Below are 21,628 nucleotides of genomic sequence, written 5' to 3' on the forward strand. Positions count from 1 at the left end.
AAACCAAGTGTGAACATCGTAACAGCAGAATGCGTTTCGGCAATACGCCTTTATCAACTGCCTAATACATAGTGAGAGCTATCTAACTTAAATAACAAAAAAGTCCAGGTATGCTTGCGGCTGAGGTGTGTCCCGGTGACGTCTTGCTCACACCGGGTTCAATCAAGGTTCCTTAACCATTTCATGGAAAGTCCAATCTCAAAGCCGCAGCAACAACATCCAAAATGTGAATAAACACTAAAATGGACAAACTTTACATCCAAGAGGTCTCAACCTCGATTATGAATTGGGTAGCTTTTTATAATGTTTTTCTAATATTTTATATATTTTATTCACCCTCCGTGTCCCTTCTGCTTCTAATTCTATTTCATGTTTTGTAGTTCTCCCAGCCTCGATAACCAACAGTATTCAGTCTGACTCTTTCTCTATGATAACGGTAGGCTTTTTCATTCATTTTATAGCCACTTTGATATGTATTTTTTCATTCATTTTGTAGCCACTTTGATATGTATTTGCTATATATTTGGGAGTCCTCATGTACATATGTATATAGAATGTTTTGTATTTTTGTAATTTTGTATAAATTTGTAGTACATTTATGTATTTATATGTATTTATTCATCTATCCTTATATCTACAACTAGGCGGTTTATTGATTTTGATTTTAATTGTATTATATTATATATTACATCTATGTCCATTTTAGTGTTTATTCACATTTTGGATGTTGTTGCTGCGGCTTCGAGATAGGACTTTCCATGAAATGGTTAAGGAACCTTGATTGAACCCGGTGTGAGCAAGACGTCACCGGGACACACCTCAGCCGCAAGCATACCTGGACTTTTTTGTTATTTAAGTTAGATAGCTCTCACTATGTATTAGGCAGTTGATAAAGGCGTATTTCCGAAACGCGTTCTGCTGTTACTATGTTCACACTTGGTTTATGGAACTGAAATAAATTTATACTATATGATGACCTAGTGGTGAGTTGCCGGGATTTCTACTCTTTTCGGACTTTGCTGGGACTGTGCTCCTTTCCTCGTGCACCACCCATCTGCCACGGAGTGCCGCTCTGATCTTTTGTTTCTATTGCGCAGGAGACGCTAAGGAGGAAGGTGTGTCTCTTATAGTGTGTCTCTAACCTTCCACCTCTGAACCGTTCTGATGCAGTTAGTAGTTTGCTCCATGGTCCGGTAAGACCATTAGGAGCACTGCCCGCCCTCATAGTGCCGATCCGCCCCTTTCTAATCATAATGAATTAAGTGGGCCAGATTGGCGCTATAGGGGCGGACAGGGCTCCTAATCGTCTCACCGGACCGTAGAGCACATAACTAACTGCACTGGAGTGGTGCCGAGGAGGAAGGTAAGAGACACGCTACAAGAGACACGCTACAAGAGACACGCTACAAGAGACACGCTACAAGAGACACGCTACAAGAGACACGCTACAAGAGACACGCTACAAGAGACACGCTACAAGAGACACGCTACAAGAGACACGCTACAAGAGACACGCTACAAGACACGCTACAAGACACGCTACAAGACACGCTACAAGACACGCTACAAGAGACACGCTACAAGAGACACGCTACAAGAGACACGCTACAAGAGACACGCTACAAGAGACACACTACAAGAGACACACTACAAGAGACACACTACAAGAGACACACTACAAGAGACACACTACAAGAGACACACTACAAGAGACACACTACAAGAGACACACTACAAGAGACACACTACAAGAGACACACTACAAGAGACACACTATAAGAGACACACTATAAGAGACACACTCTCCTCCTCAGCGTCTCCTGTGCAATAGGGACATATCAGCAGGTGAGGTTTGTCTAATCTCCTGACAGTTGCCCTTTAAATGAATGAATCTGATTGTACATATTTAAATTTTTTTATTATTTAATAGTGGGACAAAAACCTTTATTTAAGACATTCAGATGAAGCAATACACAAATCTAACTCCATACCTGACAATAACGGCCTTCCTGGAGGAGAAGGGTCATTTTTGGGGAGATCTTTTGAGGTGAAGGGTGATTGTCTAAATTTATCTTCTGAAAAAAATGGGCTGAAAGTCAAGAGCAAAATAAGTTTAACTGTACAAGTGTCTAAAACATGGAGAAAATTTAATTAAATTTTGAATTTCATTTTTTATTTTGCTGTATTTTTAAAATTAAAACCCAGTAACAATGCAGCTGTGAATGTAGACGTCACCTGAGCTCTTTAGAGGAGTCCAATGTGTATGGGTATGGTATCCATATGGGACTGTGCTGTAAGGCAGTTCTCACACTTACAGGACGTATTACTTAGAAATATAACTATTACCTGGTCGTTCGGATTATGTTGGACTTGTTATGATTGTTTTCTTTGCTGACCTTCTCTGTAATATAAAACACAAAATCAGGGTTCGATTTATTATCATTATTAATATTATTATTATTATGGCGACTTCTGTGGTTTCCCCAAATGTTAATATCTATTCAAATATCTATGCCAACCAATGCACAGTAAAGTATTATCTATATGCACGTAGCTACAGAGAACACTGATCATCCCTTTTTACTCTCTCTTTGAAGGGAGGGGGTAAAAAATTTAAATCAAAAAGTTACACAGATTTGTAAATAATGTCTGGTTAAAAATCTTCAGTCTTCCAGTACTTATCAGCTGCTGCATGCCCTGCAATAAGTGGTGTATTCTCTCCAGTCTGACACAGTGCTCTCTGCTGCCGCCTCTGTCCATGTCAGGAACTGCCTAGAGCAGCAGTGGTTCTATGGGGATTTGCTGCTGCTCTGGACAGTTCCTGACATGGACAGAGGTGGCAGCAGACAGCACTGTATCAGACTGGAGAAAATACACCACTTCCTGCAGGACATACAGCAGCTGATAAATATGGGAAGACTGGAGATTTTTAGACAGAAGTAAATCTATCTATGCAAATAAGGGGTCCATGGAGTCTCAGTTGCCAGTCTCAAAACACGGGAATAGCCAGATATCTCTCCAGAGAAGGAAGCCTGTTGCCAAGGGGGGCCTCCTAGTGGGGAGAGCACCAAACCACCCTGATACGTAGTCCCTCAGGTCCTCACTCTGTTGCGAGCTTTAGGACCTAAATAGGGAAACACCAGGGTGGCCCCTGTAAGTCAAAGTCTAACTCTGTGGCGAGTATAACGACATAAGACAAGGGTTACCAAGGCAGGATTCTGGCTAATGGGGGCAATGAAAATAGAGCAACAAAACACAACAATCACTGAACTCAGGAAGAACGGCGAAAAAATCCAATAGAGTACGCATTTACGAGTCTCCACTAATAAGTACTCCATTGGATTTTTTCGCTGTTTTCCCTGAGTTCAGTGATTGTTGTGTTTTGTTTATGTATCTATCTCCCTCTCTATCACCCTCTCTATCTCCCTCTCTATCTCCCTCTCTATCTCCCTCTCTATCTCCCTCTCTATCTCCCTCTCTATCTCCCTCTCTATCACCCTCTCTATCACCCTCTCTATCACCCTCTCTATCTCCCTCTCTATCTCCCTCTCTATCTCCCTCTCTATCTCCCTCTCTATCTCCCTCTCTATCTCCCTCTCTATCTCCCTCTCTATCTCCCTCTCTATCTCCCTCTCTATCTCCCTCTCTATCTCCCTCTCTATCTCCCTCTCTATCTCCCTCTCTATCTCCCTCTCTATCTCCCTCTCTATCTCCCTCTCTATCTCCCTCTCTATCTCCCTCTCTATCTCCCTCTCTATCTCCCTCTCTATCTCCCTCTCTATCTCCCTCTCTATCTCCCTCTCTATCTCCCTCTCTATCTCCCTCTCTATCTCCCTCTCTATCTCCCTCTCTATCTCCCTCTCTATCTCCCTCTCTATCTCCCTCTCTATCTCCCTCTCTATCTCCCTCTCTATCTCCCTCTCTATCTCCCTCTCTATCTCTCTAGCTATCAATCTATCATCTAGTTGCACTACTATAAAATTATGTTAATGCTTTGGACAATTGTATAATAAGACACACTGCACCAAGGAGGTAAGTTCTGATTCGCACGTTGCTGCCAAATGTCATCAGAATGTTAATATCCGGATTTCTGGAGTTTGACAATAAAACTATCATATAAATTGGTATATTACCTGACAATTTGAAGAGAAGTTCTGACGCCATCTTCACAGAGATGTCTTGGCTGAACAGGTTTCCCTCGGGAATCACTCTGCACTCCGGCATCTTCTCGCTTTTTTCTTGCCTTAATAAAGTGCTGTAACCAATGTTTTGTCTGGGGGAGACGGAAGAGTCAGGGATGTCGACCTCCATGGGTTCTTCTTTAATCTTCACAGTCTGCGCATCCTTACAGCTCTCAGCTACACAGGGATGGAGAAAGAAATTCAATTACAAGCTGCACCTTAGTGGGGAAAAATACCATCTGAATCAGGTGCGATGTGAGCGGCTGCATATAGTGTAATGCCTAAGTATAGGAAAGGCTACAGAAAAGACAAAAACACTCAACTGTTATCGTTTACAACCTTAGGAAACTGAGATTTGGACAAAAAGCAGAAAACAAACTGCATGAACCAAACTGTAACATCCCTTTATTTATCAAATAATATTCTAATGTAAATTGCTGCTATGGCTGGGTTCACACTGCGTATTTGCTGTCAGTTTAACAGATCAGTTTTTTTTTTTATGTTTAATTTTGATGATCACTTTCAATCTGTCTTTTTTATAAATAACGTTTGGTCTTATAGACATGTCCCCTAATCGCAGATAATTGCAGATTTGCAATTACATATTTAAAGGGGTACTCCAGCAAAAAAAAATTTATTTCAAATCAGTTGGTGTTATAAAGTTATATAGATTTATAATTTACTTATTAAAAAATTTCAAGTCTTTTAGTACTTATCAGCTGCTGTATGTCCTGCAGGAAGTGGTGTATTTTCTCCAGTCTGATACAGTGCTCTCTGCTGCCACCTCTGTCCATGTCAGGAACTGTCCAGAGCAGCAGCAAAACCTCATAGAAAACCTCTCCTGCTCTGGACAGTTCCTGACATGGACAGAGGTGGCAGCAGAGAGCACTGTGTAAGACTAGAAAGAATAAACCACTTCCTGCAGGACATACAGCAGCTGATACTGTAAAGACTTGAGATTTTTTTTTAATAGAAGTAAATTACAAATCTCAGACACTTTTTGGCACCAGATGATTTGAAAGAAAAACATATTTAGTGAACTACATAGTTACTTTTTGGTGTTAGGACCAAGCGCTATTTTCCAGACCTGAGCAGTATCAGTTCAAGTTCTAATAACTTTGTTAAACTTAAACTTGTCCAAGTGATTCTGAGATTCAAAACTTCAATTACAGTAACAGCAGCGACAACCAGGTACAGTAACAGAAGCCCCGCCAGATATAATTTCTAAGGGTGGGATATATGTAAAATAGCGCATGAGTGGTCAAGTTTATTCTTCAGATTGGGCTGCACTTGTTTTTAAAGGGGCTGTCCGGCATTCTGCACTTTTCAACATATCCCTGCTGGTACATATAAAAGAATAAACATCCTATACTTACCTCTCCGCGCTCCTCCAGTGTCTTGTTGTGGTGTGTCACCAGGGTTTCCCGCTGACTGCAGATCCTCCACTCATCTGAGGAATAACAGCCTGCCCAGCCAATCGCTGGCCGCAGGGCTGTCCTGTCTCAGTCAGTGATTGGCTGAGCAGACTGTCACTACTGAGATGAGTAAAGGATCTGCAGTCAGCAGGAGACACCAGCGACACACCACAAACGGAAACCGCAGGAGCACGGAGAGGTAAGCACGGGATGTTTATTATTTTATACGCACCAAAAGCAATAAATTAAAAAAGCCAAACGCCGGGCCACTTCTTTAATGTTATTACAGACTATTACCATAAATACTTTAAACAATAGGTCACTTTGTGATGATGAACTCCCTTAAAGGGATTCCTGCTCATCTCCGGGCATGTAGGCCCCATAGGACCCCTCTCAGTGGGCCGGTATCTCTCCTTCTGGCCGTCTTGTACTGGGGCAGGCACCGCTATAAATTGGCAATGTTTTTTCTAATCAACTTTGCTGTTGCAGTAAAATAAGACTTTTCTCTATTTACTCGGGAAAACTCCAGAGACAAATCATTTCCTTCTTGTCTCCTGAATCAGTAATAATGTCACAAATGGTGACAAAGCAAAGGGATTCGTGGAAAGTAAATTTACAATGTTCCCATCCCCCTAGAAGACGCGGCTCATGGAAGCCAAGATCTAAGAGGCTCTTAAAGTGCACATTTTCCCCCCTCCGAGCCTGGTGCACAAACGTTAAGCAGGGTTGGTGAGGTCAGCCCTAATGTACCTAGTGCCGGCTGGCGCGTTCCTTTGTCAGCCGTGCAGGAAATAACTTGAAAGCTGACCTCTGTTCCATTTAAGATGGCAATTCCATTTCTCTTCCCCTCAGCAGAGGCCAAAGCGATACGTGGAGATGTCCAAATCATCAATTTAGTCTGGAAGGTGTCACTTAAAATGTGTCCGTGACAACGATGAAAGATTATGCATCGGGGGGAATCTAATCACATGATAGCCGGGAATCGTGCAAGGCCACATGTGCCGATATGGGGTAACGGCTGAACCCTGGGTGTCACGATGGAAAAATCTTATAAAAATAACAATCTTATGGGGGAAATTGTACTATTATAAGGAGAAGGAATATTAATACACCTCTTCCATTATAACATACATATATTATAAATCTAGTGCCCATGAGTGTATCTCTAGGACCACGACTACTGTATGGATTAGTTAGTATTGCAGCTCTCATTTACATAGAAGGTTAAATCTAAACAAATATATATATATATATTATATATATATATGCTCAAAAACATAAAGGGAACACTTAAACAACAAGATATAACTCCAAGTAAATCAAACTGTCCACTTAGGAAGCAGCACTGACTGACAATCACTGTCACCTGCTATTATGCAAATGGAATAGACAACAGGTTGAAATTATTGGCAATTAGCAAGACACGGTAAATAAAGGAGGGTTCCGAAGGTGGGGACCACAGACCACTTCTCACTACCTATGCTTTCTGGCTGATGTTTTGGTCACTTTTGAATGTTGCTGGTGCTTTCACACTTGGTAGCATAAGACGGACTCTACAAACCACACAAGCGGCTCAGGTAGTGCAGCTCATCCAGGTGACACATCTATGCAAGCCGTGGCAAGAAGGTTTGCAGAGTCTGTCAGCATAGTGTCCAGAGGCGGGAAGTGCTACCAGGAGACAGGCCAGTATACCAGGAGACATGGAGGAGGCCGTAGGAGGGTAACAACCCAGCAGCAGGACCGCCACCTCCGCCTTTGTGCAAGGAGGAACAGGAGGAGCACTACCAGAGCCCTGCACGATGACCTCCAGCAGCCACAGATGTGCATGTGTCTGCACAAACTGTTAGAAACCGACTCCCTGAGGGCAGTATCAGGGCCCGACGTCCACAGATGGGGGTTGTGCTCACAGCCCAACACCGTGCAGGACATGTTTTTTTTTTGTTTTTTTTTACAGAACAGATTACGAATCACAATTAAAACAGACTTTGTGAACAGCCCAATATAAATCAAACAAACTAAACAAAAAGAATAGAATTCTGCGCTCTGACGGGGTGAAGCTTAGCATAAAGTGGGCTGGGCCTGCATAAAGTGGGCTGGGCCTGCATAAAGTGGGCTGGGCCTGCATAAAGTGGGCTGGGCCTGCATAAAGTGGGCTGGGCCTGCATAAAGTGGGCTGGGCCTGCATAAAGTGGGCTGGGCCTGCATAAAGTGGGCTGGGCCTGCATAAAGTGGGCTGGGCCTGCATAAAGTGGGCTGGGCCTGCATAAAGTGGGCTGGGCCTGCATAAAGTGGGCTGGGCCTGCATAAAGTGGGCTGGGCCTGCATAAAGTGGGCTGGGCCTGCAGAAAATGGGGCATGGATGTAATGAAGCAAAGTCTGGGTCACTTTTAAAAGTCTGGTGGATTTGTAGACAGTCTAGGCTATGAATAGTTTGCTGCCATTGCTGGAATAAAAGCAACATGTTTATCACAGAGACTTTATATGCAGGGTATCACATAGGTATCGCTCAATCTCTTGCATATAACCTAAGCACTGTTCATAAGATGGTCTCATTACCTCATACAACCAATGCCTAGCTGTACTGGTAAATGTGCTGGACTATGTCCAGACACAGCGAGTAACCAGTAAGTAACCAGTGCTGTGCTCCTCTAGTCATTAATTAAATCAGATGTAAGTGATGAAATAAACACTCTTCATCTGGAAAGTAAAAAAGGTTCAGATAACAAAAGCGCGTCCCAGCGAGCGCATCCTCTCCTCATAACCGGCAAACTGTAATTTTCTTTTCTTGTTACAAGTGACAGTGTAATCAGCACTTTGCAACAGACAATAAGAAATGATACAGTACAACAAAGGCAACAAAGACAACATCTAAACAAACAGGCGCACACTCCTACCGTGACGCTTTAACAGGGAGAAAGTGACCTACATTTCACATGATGCCAGGCAATAGGCTAAAAGGGGCGACTTCTATAGGTTCACATGCCCGGCATATGTCACAATGGCTATAGATAAAGATATAACTGTGTCGTCTCTCTGTACGTATAACCCATCATACAGACCATGGCAGCGGAAGACTCCCTTATACTTCACTCCTGCCAGTAGGAATAGACTCTCTATAGAAAGATCTTGCAATCCAACCATCCCCCATAGGCGAATTAAAGGAGTTCACCAAAAAAAATTCTAATCAACCGGTGCCAGAAAGTGCCAGAGATTTGTCATTTGTCAATCTATAGTCTTCCAGTACTTAGCTGCTGTATGTTCTGCAGGAAGTGGTGTATTCTTTCCAGTCCGGAGAGGAGAGGATTTCTATGAGAATTTGCTACTGACCCGGCCACATTTGTAACCACCGGAAACAGAGAACTTGAAAATTGTGAAGAATTGAAACAATAGTATCAGAAAATATGTAAAGAATAATATTCACTTGCAGAAAGTGGAATATCCCTTTAAATATTTGTAGAAAGAGGCTAAGAATGTGGCATAGTAGAAGAGAAGAGTAACGTGAGGTCATTATGCTTTGTTGCGAAGGTGAACAATACACTGGCCTGTGTAGAATGCAGAATGGCTGCCAGACCCTCGGACGGAGCATTCTGCTTCAAACATCTCTAAATAGAAAGTTCAGGATCAGGTCATGAAGGCCGACAATCCTTCCATGATCAGTAAATGTATATCGCTGAACCGCAACGGTTATAATAAAAGCAATGGTAACAAATAAAAGTATATGAAGGTAAAGTGCCACTAAAAGAAAGATACAGCCCCCATGGCTGATAGTGATTTGCCCGGTATCACACAATAAAGCAATATATATATATATATATATATTTATATTATACATACATACAGTATACACACAGTGTATACACATACATATCTCAGAATCCAACAAAACTCAAGCAGAAATCTCTAAATCCCTCTTTAAAATCTTACAGTAAGAAACTGTTCACACCACATGTAACCGTCCATCAGATGTCTGTGTCAGTAGTTTCCCCATCTTATAGGACATGTATCTGCAACCTATGTAACTGTGTAGCCATACAGCAGGGATGATCAGCACTCATCAGAAGATCCTTTACAAGACTCAATCATGCGCCCTATCAACTTCCAGTGTCTCACCAACATATTCCCATGCCATCGCAATGTAATGCCTACACAAAAGATGCAAACAGCTAGAAAATGAAGCAAAATTGTTTTTCTTTTAAATCAACTGGTTTCAGAACGTTATATAGATTTGTAATTTACTTCTATCTAAAAATCTCCAGTCTTCCAGTACTTATCAGCTGCTGTATGTCCTGCAGACACAGCGGTGGTGGGGAGAACAAAAAACAAATGTATGTATGTGTAGGTTTTAATGTTGTACAAATATAAAGCAAATTACTTGCCAGACTGTGCAAATTTGTCCAATTTTTTATTTGATATTAATTAGACATCAAAGAGGATTCTTGTAATAATTGTAAAAACACTAAAAAGTAAATGATATCTTAAAGGGGTGGTTGGATCTGTAAATTACTTCTGGTTAAAAAAAAATCTCAAGTCCTTTCCAGTCTGGAGAGCAGGAGAGGTTTTCTATGGGGATTTGCTGCTGCTCTGGACAGTTCCTGACATGTACAGAGGTGGCAGCAGAGAGCACTGTGTCATACTGGAAAGAATACACCACTTCCTGCAGGACATACAGCAACTGATAAGTACTGGAAGACTGGAGATTTTAAATAGAAGTAAATTACAAATCTCTGGAACTTGCTGGGACCAGTTGATTTGAAAGAATTTTTTTTCATTTGGGTGAACGGCCCCTTTAGTATTATATGCTGCCGTATATAACAAAATTGGGGAAACACAAATACTCTAAATAGCCTTACAAATACAATGTAAAGATAATAGATCTCAAACAAGTAAACATGTTAAACCATAATTGTAATGCAAATCCACAGCCTCATTAGGGACATGACTGTCTATGCAAAAAAAAAGGGGTTAAAAAAAAAAAAGTGTCAAAAACCTGTGTTGATCTGGATTATAAATTGAGGACACGCGGAACCTTCTGCAAGTTGTGCTTGGTGGGGATCTCAGATAGACGATGTGGGAGCCGTCCATTCTGTGATGTTACATCAATGTGACGAACGCGAAAATGATGACGGGTTATGTAAAGAACTGGAGGATTCACAGATGAGTGAAGCCGGAGTCACTGGGAAAATGTTTTCGTGCAGTACCTTGTAGTATACCAGCTGTAGCCTTGCAGTACCTTGTAGTATTCCAGCTGTAGCCTTGCAGTACCTTGTAGTATACCAGCTGTAGCCTTGCAGTACCTTGTAGTATACCAGCTGTAGCCTTGCAGTACCTTGTAGTATACCAGCTGTAGCCTTGCAGTACCTTGTAGTATACCAGCTGTAGCCTTGCAGTACCTTGTAGTATACCAGCTGTAGCCTTGCAGTACCTTGTAGTATACCAGCTGTAGCCTTGCAGTACCTTGTAGTATACCAGCTGTAGCCTTGCAGTACCTTGTAGTATACCAGCTGTAGCCTTGCAGTACCTTGTAGTATACCAGCTGTAGCCTTGCAGTACCTTGTAGTGTACCATAAACCTCAAGTATAAGTACACGTTAGTATTGTAATCTGATTTACTTCTGATTGAATTTTTACATCTCTGCATATTACAATGACACAATATGAGTTGAGCAGTTCCTGGTCAGTAGGTTCTGGGATCAGTGAGCTGTATACCTATATACATTATATTATATGTATATACATATATATATAATAGCAGCCGCCTCTAATACAGCAATCAGGAGAGAAGTCAGATGAGCCTGAGAGCAGTCACATATGGTCGGAGCTCTCCCATACCCTTTATATGCCTACACCAAGGCTGACGTATGAACGATTGGCCTCAGGCCAGCATCTTATATTTTCTAGAGGATTTTTTAATGACCTGCACAAAACAAACCAAATGAAAATTAATTCCTCTTTTAAAGAATGTTCCCTTTACAAGAAAAAAACGCTCTCCAATTATACTTTGAACCAACATATAAATTGTTATATACTGTAGGGAGCAAGTAATGCACACAGCAGGAATGATATCAAATCTGTATCTAGTTTAACCCACTAGGACTGGAAGAAAGTAAAAAGGTACTGCAACGCTACAGCTGGTACACTGCAAGGTGCTGCAACGCTACAGCTGGTACACTGCAAGGTGCTGCAACGCTACAGCTGGTACACTGCAAGGTGCTGCAACGCTACAGCTGGTACACTGCAAGGTGCTGCAACACTACAGATGGTACACTGCAAGGTGCTGCAACGCTACAGCTGGTACACTGCAAGGTGCTGGAAGGCTACAGGTGGTACACTGCAAGGTGCTGCAACGCTACAGCTGGTACACTGCAAGGTACTGCAACGCTACAGCTGGTACACTGCAAGGTGCTGCAACGCTACAGCTGGTACACTGCAAGGTACTACAACGCTACAGCTGGTACACTGCAAGGTGCTGCAACGCTACAGCTGGTACACTGCAAGGTGCTGCAACGCTACAGATGGTACACTGCAAGGTGCTGCAACGCTACATCTGGAACACTGCAAGGTGCTGCAACGCTACAGCTGGTACACTGCAAGGTGCTGGAAGGCTACAGGTGGTACACTGCAAGGTACTGCAACGCTACAGCTGGTACACTGAAAGGTGCTGCAACGCTACAGGTGGTACACTGCAAGGTGCTGCAATGCTACAGGTGGTACACTGCAAGGTGCTGCAACGCTACAGCTGGTACACTGCAAGGTGCTGGAAGGCTACAGGTGGTACACTGCAAGGTACTGCAACGCTACAGCTGGTACACTGCAAGGTACTGCAACGCTACAGGTGGTACACTGCAAGGTGCTGCAACGCAACAGGTGGTACACTGCAAGGTACTGCAACGCTACAGCTGGTACACTGAAAGGTGCTGCAACGCTACAGGTGGTACACTGCAAGGTGCTGCAACGCTACAGCTGGTACACTGCAAGGTACTGCAACGCTACAGGTGGTACACTGCAAGGTGCTGCAATGCTACAGGTGGTACACTGCAAAGTACTGCAAGGCTACAGCTGGTGCACTACAAGGTACTGCAACGCTACAGCTGGTACACTGCAAGGTGCTGCAACGCTACAGCTGGTTCACTGCAAGGTGCTGCAACGCTACAGCTGGTACACTGCAAGGTGCTGCAACGCTACAGCTGGTACACTGCAAGGTGCTGCAATGCTACAGGTGGTACACTGCAAGGTACTGCAAGGCTACAGCTGGTGCACTACAAGGTACTGCAAGGCTACAGCTGGTAGACTGATAGATTATTCACTATACATATCACTTCCCATTAGTAATGCAGAAGCATTGAATCTGTCACTATGTTTATTCCGCCTTAAATGAGGGCAGCATAAATTAGTGATAAAAATGCTGAACAGATCAGTGTATTACTTACATTATTCTGTTCAGCCGTTCTCCTAATATGCAGGAGAATAGGATTCTTGCTGCACCCCTCCCCCCGCCCTCCAGCTGCTGATTGACAGGTGACTGCCTATACACAGCATGGGTAGATAACTGCCAATCAGCAGCTGGTGGGTGGCGTTTTCTGCTTCTCATGAATATCCAGGACTACTGTGCTCATGCACATAATGGAGAGGACTCCTTATGTTCCCTAGTTTGACAAGTCATTTCTTTGGGCGGATGGTGGAATCCGCCTGTGCATAGAAGAGTCTATGGCACGGGCAGAGATGTGTGCAAGCGGGGGCGAGCAGGGGAATCCACAGTGGGTTATCCGCAGGGATTCTGTAGTGTGGACGTACAATATACATAGCCACTTTCTTCCAGAGACAGCACCACTCTTTTCTCCAGTTTGGGTGCAGATTTTGGAACTCCATTGAAGTGAATGGAGCTTAATTGCAAACCACACCTGAACAGGAGACAAAAGCAGTGCTGTCTCTGGAAGAAAGTGGCCATGTTTTTGTAGTGCTGGAGAACTCCTTTAAGGTTTCAGATGGCAATATTAGGTGTATGGGGCTCTCCTGAGACTCCATCAACAGATGATTTTGTTGGACATAGGGGTCGGCCATGATGGATAACTGTTGGTTGAACGATAGTTAAGACTACATTCTGTCTACTTAGCTCAATTATTCTGACGCGGTTACGCCGTTGTATACAGTTCTGCCGCTTGGCCAATGTAAACCACAAATAATTTTATAATTATCATGAACAAGTTTAGATGCCAGAAGTCCTAGCTGATGCTTTGAGAAGACTTTGCATACATGAATTAGTTCTTAGAGAAATTTATACTTATCTATACGCACAGCAAAAATATAGAACTGAGATCAATTTAATAAAAATGGTGAAAAGAGGCAACAGATCAGATAGAAGAGAAAATAATATTGACGCACCACTTATTATGTACAACTAGCTACCGCGCAGGTGGTCTCCAACCTATAGCTGCTTCACTATAACTCCCAAAGTTTAATGGGCCACATATTAGTAGATACAAAAAAAGGGGGCAAAAATGGAACAAGTCTATACTACATGATCTACACCTCGTAGCCTGAAAGGCCATGTAGGCTTTTATGTGCATTTCTCATTTTTTTAAAACCTGCATGGTTGGTTAGATGGACCGTTATCCCTGACAGTCCCTGCTATGGTATTTTCTACAGATGAGCGAACCTCGAGCATGCTTGAGTCCATCCAATCACGATCGTTTGGCATTTGATTAGCGGGGGCTGCTGAAGTTGGATAAAGCTCTAAGGTTGTCTGGAAAACATGGATACAGCCAATGACTATATCCATGTTTTCCACATAGCCTTAGAGCTTTATCCATGTTCAGCAGCCACCGCTAATCAAATGCCGAACGATCGGGTTCGGATGGACTCGAACCCGAACCCGGTTCGCTCATCTCTAGTTTTTTCTCATTCCCTCTATTTCAGGGGACAGTACAAGGCCAGGGTTGTTTTCCAGCAGTACAAACACGGGCTTCTGAGCTGACAGACCGCTCAGCCAATCACTGGCCAGGACCGCCGTGGTCAGTGATTGGCTGAGTGGTCTGTCAGCTCAGACAGGCCGCTCCGAAGCTGCTGCTGCTGCGTGGATGGAAGCTGCTGCTGCTGCCTGGATCCGTGCTTTGGGGGCGGGCAGTGTTCCTAACGTCTCACCGGACTGTGGAGCAAACTACTAACTGCACCAGAATTGTGCGGAGAATGTAGGTAAGAGACATACTATAAGAGACATATCTGCCTCCTCAGCGTCTCCTGTGCAATTAGATTAGATTTGTCTAACCTGCCGATAAATTAAAGGGATATAAGAAAAAAGTTAGTGGGTACCACTAATGATAATGGAGTGCTAAACCAATGCATATAAAAATATCCCACTCCTTATCTCATCTGACCCTTCCTTTACTTTTTGTGGACTGCATATGGTGAATTTTTCCATTTCCCCCTTCGTGTACACTTTATACTTTTTCTGTTGCATTGTTTGATTTATAGGTCTTTTTGTGTTGGGGTAGAGATGCTATACGTGATTACAATGTAGAGCAGTATTTGGAGTTTTGTCTCCCTTGTTGTACTACCCCTGTACATTTATATTTATATATATTTTTTGTATTTATGGTGATGTAATAAAGATTTCTTGTGATGTGCTACCACTTTTGTGTATATGCTCTTTTTCTTTTTTGAGGATTGATAAATTAAAGGGAAACTATCCGGAATCGCAGGTACAATATTTTAAAGAACAAATTGCCCATAAAAATTTTATTTAATTGTATTAATATAAGTTTTAGCAAAGAGCTGGGGAAAGAGAGGTATTAAAGGAAAGTACAAGCATACGGATGCTTCCTGGTAAGGCGGGGGTCTATTGGAATATCAGCCTTTACTGCTGCCACTCAAGTAGATAAATAAACAAAACAAACATTTATTTTAATGAGCTTATATAATGAACTTACTTCTTCTAACCTTTAATACTGTTCTTTGCATATTTTATGTATGTTTTTAGCTTTGGAGAAAACCAATGACACAGGGTTTCAGTAAGTACAAATTATTTGCACAACTATTGTTACTAAAAACTAATTAAACTAATGCAAAAACAAACGTCAATTACCGGACAGCTTCATGAGAAGTTCAGATGCCGCCTTGACAGAGATATCCTGCGTCAGTAAGTTTGGCTGTGTTTCCTGGGACGTGGCTTTTTCGGGCGTGCTGGAGCATCTGGCCTCGGACTCATGGCTGAAGGTGTAGCCAGACTGCGGGGACAAGGAGTTGCTGAGATCTCCATCATTAGGTTCTTCTTTAACTTTGAGAGTCAGAGGGTCTTTCTGATTTGCAGCTGTGTAAAGAAAATACAGACTATATAATCTCATAGACACCACACAGCAAAGCACACATATATATACAGTATAATATATATAGGCTGCCAGATGCTAAAATGGGGACTATAGCATTATACTGTACATGTCCCATAACCAGGAACGCTTTGTCCTATTTTCCTGAAGTTATCATTTTTTCCATATACCATGCAAATACCTGCAAACGGTTTGTCGCATATCACTGCCCTTTAGGATTCATTACTATGGATTAGTCTGCTACACTGGGGCTTTTACAAAGTTCATTATGCAGTGCCAAGAGTCTCTGCTATAGGTAAGCATACATGTAACCACACAACCTTTTATAGTACCAGATTAGACAGATTTTACTCTTTTTAATAGGCTTTTATACCAAAAGTGGCAGACAAAAGAAAGACTGGTTGACGTTTAAAAGATGCCTTTAAAGTATTATAACTTATAGTGTACCTGTCATAACATTGAAAATATATATATAAAAAAATAAATAAAACAGCAAATATATAAAAGGGGTTGGCCACTTTATAGTAAAATTGCTCAGTGTACAGTATCAGTAAGTGTTGTATATACTGACAGCAGCTCCCTGTGTACCTCATAGAGCTAATATCTCCCCTTCTCCAGACTGGGCTGCCCTGCTCTGTGGTGATTCTGTCCATAAAATGGCCGACATGGAGGAGCATGTGACCATGCCCCGCCCCCCAGTATCCTCCATAGGAATATACAGGCTCAGTGGTGGACACTGGAAGGCGGGGCATGGTCACATGCTCCTGCATGTTGGCCATCTTATGGAGAGGAGAGGAGTGTGATATTAGTTTATGAGGTACACAGGGAGCTGCTCAGGCTTATTGATAATGACAGTGCCTATTTAAAGGAGAAGTTCGGCAAGTTATAAAATCTGGCAGGGGCAGGGGGAGTTTGATAACAAGTACTAACTTACCTCTCCTTGTGCCCGTAGTGAACGGCAGGACCGGCCTCGGGAGCCCTCCTGGCTCTGGGATCACTGACACGTCACAACTTGGCTGATGGACTGGCCGTTCAGCCAGTAGGTGATGGGGCGGGACTGAGTTCCCCCCCCCCTTTCCCCCGCAACGTCACAACTCGGAGAAGATGCCTTCCTATAGGGGTCCTGAGGCCGGTCCAGCCGCTCACCACCAGCACAGGGAGAGGTAAGGTCCCACTTGTAATAAATTTCCCTCCTGTCGGCTGCCAGATTTTAAAAGGTGATGGACTTCTCTAAAATAAATAAAGATAACCAAACCAGGCAAAGAAAAAAGGTAAAAAAAAAAAAAAGAGATCCAAGATGACATTAGTAAAGCTAAACATGCGTGAGATAAGTGCTGGATGATCGGGGCCATCGCACAGACAGTGGGACAGACCGTCTTTGTAGAATACAACTTTTAAATGGCTTTGATCTGAAATAAACTATTATTATACTCTCTGTATTTTGCAGCATTATGTTTCAGGCAAACAGCGAGCACATCCTGAGCAGGAAGAATAATGTCCGGCAGCATCGGCGGGCCTACCAAGAAGGTCTGAGGCCGGGGAAATGAAAAGTCATTGTGACTTAGACACGGCAAAACGTAAAGTCTAATATGATCTCCTTGGGCTTTGTCCAATGTAATATGTCACATAGAGTGTATATTCAATTTGCAGCAGAAGCCAAGGGTTGAAACACTAAATCGTAATAAAAGTCTCCCTGAACTATTTGAGCCCATGGCTTATAATTACGTTTGGACCATTGTCAGTATTTAATCAAATTCAGCCTATTCGATCAGCACTTTAATTATTAAACCTCTTACCGTTTACATTTGAATAGTGGATTCACAATATATGGGAATGGCGGAGAGCGGATTTAAGGATGATGTACGGTTATACACAGATCAGCCATAACATTAAAACCTAAATGCAAAGACTTTACAAGACCTCTGAAGGTGTCCTGTGGTATCTGCCACTGATTGGACATGATTGATTTCTGAGGAATTTGGAGGCCAAGTCTATATTCTTAAAGGAGTACTCTGAGTAACAATGAAAAGCCAGAGGGAACAGAGGGTGGTGACAAAACAATAAAGAAGTCCTACTTAACTGTCCTCATGCCCCTGCAGCACAGCGTTATCGTTCACCGTCCCCCACCAGGCTCCTGAAGCTCCTGACCCTGCAACATCATGGCTACACTTAGAAATGCCTGCTCAGCCAATCGGTGAGTGAGGCGGGACAACACTGCAGTCATTGACTGGCTGAGCAGGTAGTTGAAATAGGAACTAGGAGATTCAGGTGACCGGACGCTGACAAAGAACTGGTGACGCTGTGAATAGTGGAATAGTGGTGATTCAGTAGCAAATAATTACCATTATTTTAAAACAATGTCTGTTGTTTGCCATTAAATGACGGCCATCCACTCAATTTCAAAAGTCTGTGAGCATAGCCGCTCTGTGTTTTCAATCCACTCCTGGTTTTGGTTTAAAAATACTGAGCAAAAATACTGTGGGTCAACATACCCGAATAATCTACAATTCCCGAACAAAACTACAATACCCATCATGCCTGGAGGCCCACAAGTTTGACACCTATGATCTATAGCTTGTTTATCTTCCCACCAAAAGACTGGACAGTTCCTGACATGGACAGAGGTGGCAGCAGAGAGCACTGTGTCAGACTGGAGAAAATACACCACTTCGTGCAGGACATACAGCAGCTGATAAGTACTGGAATAGTTTACATTTTTTTAATAGAAGTAAATTAGAACTCTCTGGCACTTTCTGGGACCAGTTGATTCGAAAGAACTACCCCGTTAATGGGCATCTGTGCTGCCAACACCTTAGGACGAAAATCTCAGTATAATCTGGGCCTTGTGCACCCTGGTTGCAGTGCTTGGCTGGATGTTTCTTTCTGAATCTAAATCAAAGAGAAGATGGGCATACAGTGCATTTCTATAGCAGTCTAACCCACTGAACCTACTCTGAATCCAGCAGTGTTATATCCTGTCTGTAATACTGTAAATTAGTCTCTAAAATAAAACCCTAATGTATGAGGCTGAGCAGTGTAATGTTGTATCCACAACTATAGCACACGCATGGCTAAAAGGAACTTCTGTACATGACTGGATATTGACTGATGCTATAAAAATAGATTAAGGGAACAAACAGAGGAAGGATATAACAATTACCAGAGAAAGCATCAGGTCAGATTTTAGGTCAAAGAGTAAACGGAAAAAAATATCAGGACAGAACTGCTTCTTTAATTCAATTTCATAAAAAATAAAGTCAGCAAGCTAAGCCGCGTGTGATGGTACGACAATCGGAGACAATCCCTCCAATCCAAAGAAATAACTACTGCTCTAGGAAATAACCAGCTCACTTAGCACCGCTTTACAATACGAACATGACCACGGCTGGAGGTAAAAGATGTCATATCCCAAGATGATGAAACCAAAAGAACATAAAACAAAATATACAAACATATAAAAAACAACATACAACAAAATATACAGTGGTCCCTCAGCTTACAACTTACAGTATTAGTGAAGTGCAAGCACTGGTTGGCTGTCTGGTATCTCCTCTCTACCGTACAGTGTGATACTACATGTCCTGTACTGCTGTGTGTCTGGTATATCCTCTCTACCATACAGTGTGATACTACATGTTCTGACACTGCTGTGTGTGTCTGGTATCTCCTCTCTACAGTACAGTGTGATACTACATGTCCTGTACTACTGTGTGTCTGGTATCTCCTCTCTACCGTACAGTGTGATACTACATGTCCTGTACTGCTGTGTGTGTCTGGTATCTCGTCTCTACAGTATAGTGTGATACTACATGTCTTGTACTGCTGTGTGTGTCTGGTATCTCCCCTACAGTATAGTGTGATACTACATGTCCTGTACTGCTGTGTGTGTATAGTATCTCCTCTACAGTATAGTGTGATACTACATGTCCTGTACTGCTGTGTGTCTGGTATCTCCTCTCTACAGTATAGTGCGATACTACATGTCCTGTACTGCTGTGTATGTCTGTTATCTCGTCTCTACAGTATAGTATGATACTACATGTCCTGTACTGCTTTGTGTGTCTGGTATCTCGTCTCTACAGTATAGTGTGATACTACATGTCCTGTACTGCTTTGTGTGTCTGGTATCTCGTCTCTACAGTATAGTGTGATACTACATGTCCTGTACTGCTGTGTGTCTAGTATCTCCTCTCTACAATACAGTGTGGTACTACATGTCCTGTACTGCTGTGTGTGTCTAGTATCTCCTCTCTACACTATAGTGTGATACTACATGTCCTGTACTGCTGTGTTTGTCTGGTATCTCCTCTCTACATTATAGTATATTACATGTCCTGTACTGCTGTGTGTGTCTAGTACCTCCTATCTACAATACATTGTGGTACTACATGTCCTGTACTGCTGTGTGTGTCTAGTATCTCCTCTACAGTATAGTGTGATACTACATGTCCAGTACTGCTGTGTGTGTGTGTCTGGTATCTCCTCTCTACAGTACAGTGTGATACTACATGTCCTGTACTGCTGTGTGTGTCTAGTATCTCTTTTCTACAGTATAGTGTGATACTACATGTCCTGTACTGCTGTGTGTCTAGTATCTCCTCTACAGTATAGTGTGATACTACATGTCCTGTACTGCTGTGTGTCTGGTATCTCCTCTACAGTATAGTGTGATACTATATGTCCTGTACTGCTGTGTGTGTCTAGTATCTCCTCTACAGTATAGTGTGATACTATATGTCCTGTACTGCTGTGTGTGTCTAGTATCTCCTCTACAGTATAGTGTGATACTACATGTCCTGTACTGCTGTGTGTGTCTAGTATCTCCTCTACAGTATAGTGTGATACTACATGTCCTGTACTGCTGTGTGTCTATAATCTCCTTTCTACAGTATAGTGTGATACTACATGTCCTGTACTGCTCTTTACCTGGGCCAGAATGAGTTGCTCCTTTGGGCACTAGGTGAGGGCGGCTTCTTTATATTTTTCTGGGACCCTTTGTGATCTGTACAGGACCTGTAAATGCTCCAGTCCTTTACATAGATAGAAATTTAGAGTCTCTTGTAGCTCTTTCTGACTATATATAAGGACTTGCTGTATTCATATTAGCTGCTTATTTTCTCTTAAATTTTCTTTTTTTCTCATTTTGGGGGATTTAAAACCAATTACCAGCTTTCTATAGAGTTTTGGTTTCAACATAAAATGGTCGTCCTAGAAGCAATAATATTGTATGTTGAGGGACCACTGTACTACGTCGTGATTTGTGAGGAGCTCAGGATCAGAATGTGTCATCTAAATTTTCTTTTACTGATTAGAGTCAGTGTTATTTTATTCTTATCTGTTTCTATTTTCTGACTATATTTGTTTTAATTCTACTTTTTGTACATTGTTATTGGGGTGGCCATATTGCCTGGGCTGTTCTTAGCAGAATGTAGTGATATGCTTTACAGCAAGACTCATGGACATAGACGACAATAAACAGATTCTGTCCCCTTGAGATGAATGTGAGACATTACTGAGCGCTCTGTGACCTGAGGTCATTCCCATGGAGCTGCTATTGTCTCCTCTATTTACTGGTGTCACATGACGCTGCAATGCTGTAAAAATCACTTTGCAGCCTCCTCTTATCACCACAGACACAACATGAAGTCTCAGCTTATTTTTAGCCCCAGTGGTGAGAATGAGAACTGCAAGATATCAGGATTATTATATACTAT

General features: G+C 42.4%; 1 protein-coding gene across 4 annotated transcripts in view; it reads right to left on the bottom strand.

Moving 5' to 3' along the window:
* The window catches only part of ZNF827 (zinc finger protein 827), a 111,135-nt gene that overhangs the window by 26,125 nt on the left and 63,382 nt on the right, over window positions 1-21,628 (bottom strand). For all 4 annotated transcript variants that reach the window (XR_011364012.1, XM_069978661.1, XM_069978662.1 and 1 more), the window contains exons 5-8: window positions 15,674-15,898; window positions 4,134-4,358; window positions 2,347-2,401; window positions 1,992-2,089 (exon numbers count right to left, since the gene is read on the bottom strand). Coding sequence is in view for 3 of the 4 variants with exons in the window: in XM_069978661.1 (XP_069834762.1) it covers window positions 1,992-2,089; window positions 2,347-2,401; window positions 4,134-4,358; window positions 15,674-15,898 (603 nt within the window). In the remaining variant the exon portion in view is untranslated. The remainder of the gene's footprint in view (window positions 1-1,991; window positions 2,090-2,346; window positions 2,402-4,133; window positions 4,359-15,673; window positions 15,899-21,628) is intronic.

The sequence above is a fragment of the Dendropsophus ebraccatus genome, chromosome 7 (genome assembly GCF_027789765.1).
Source record: "Dendropsophus ebraccatus isolate aDenEbr1 chromosome 7, aDenEbr1.pat, whole genome shotgun sequence".
Taxonomy (NCBI): Eukaryota; Metazoa; Chordata; class Amphibia; order Anura; family Hylidae; genus Dendropsophus; species Dendropsophus ebraccatus.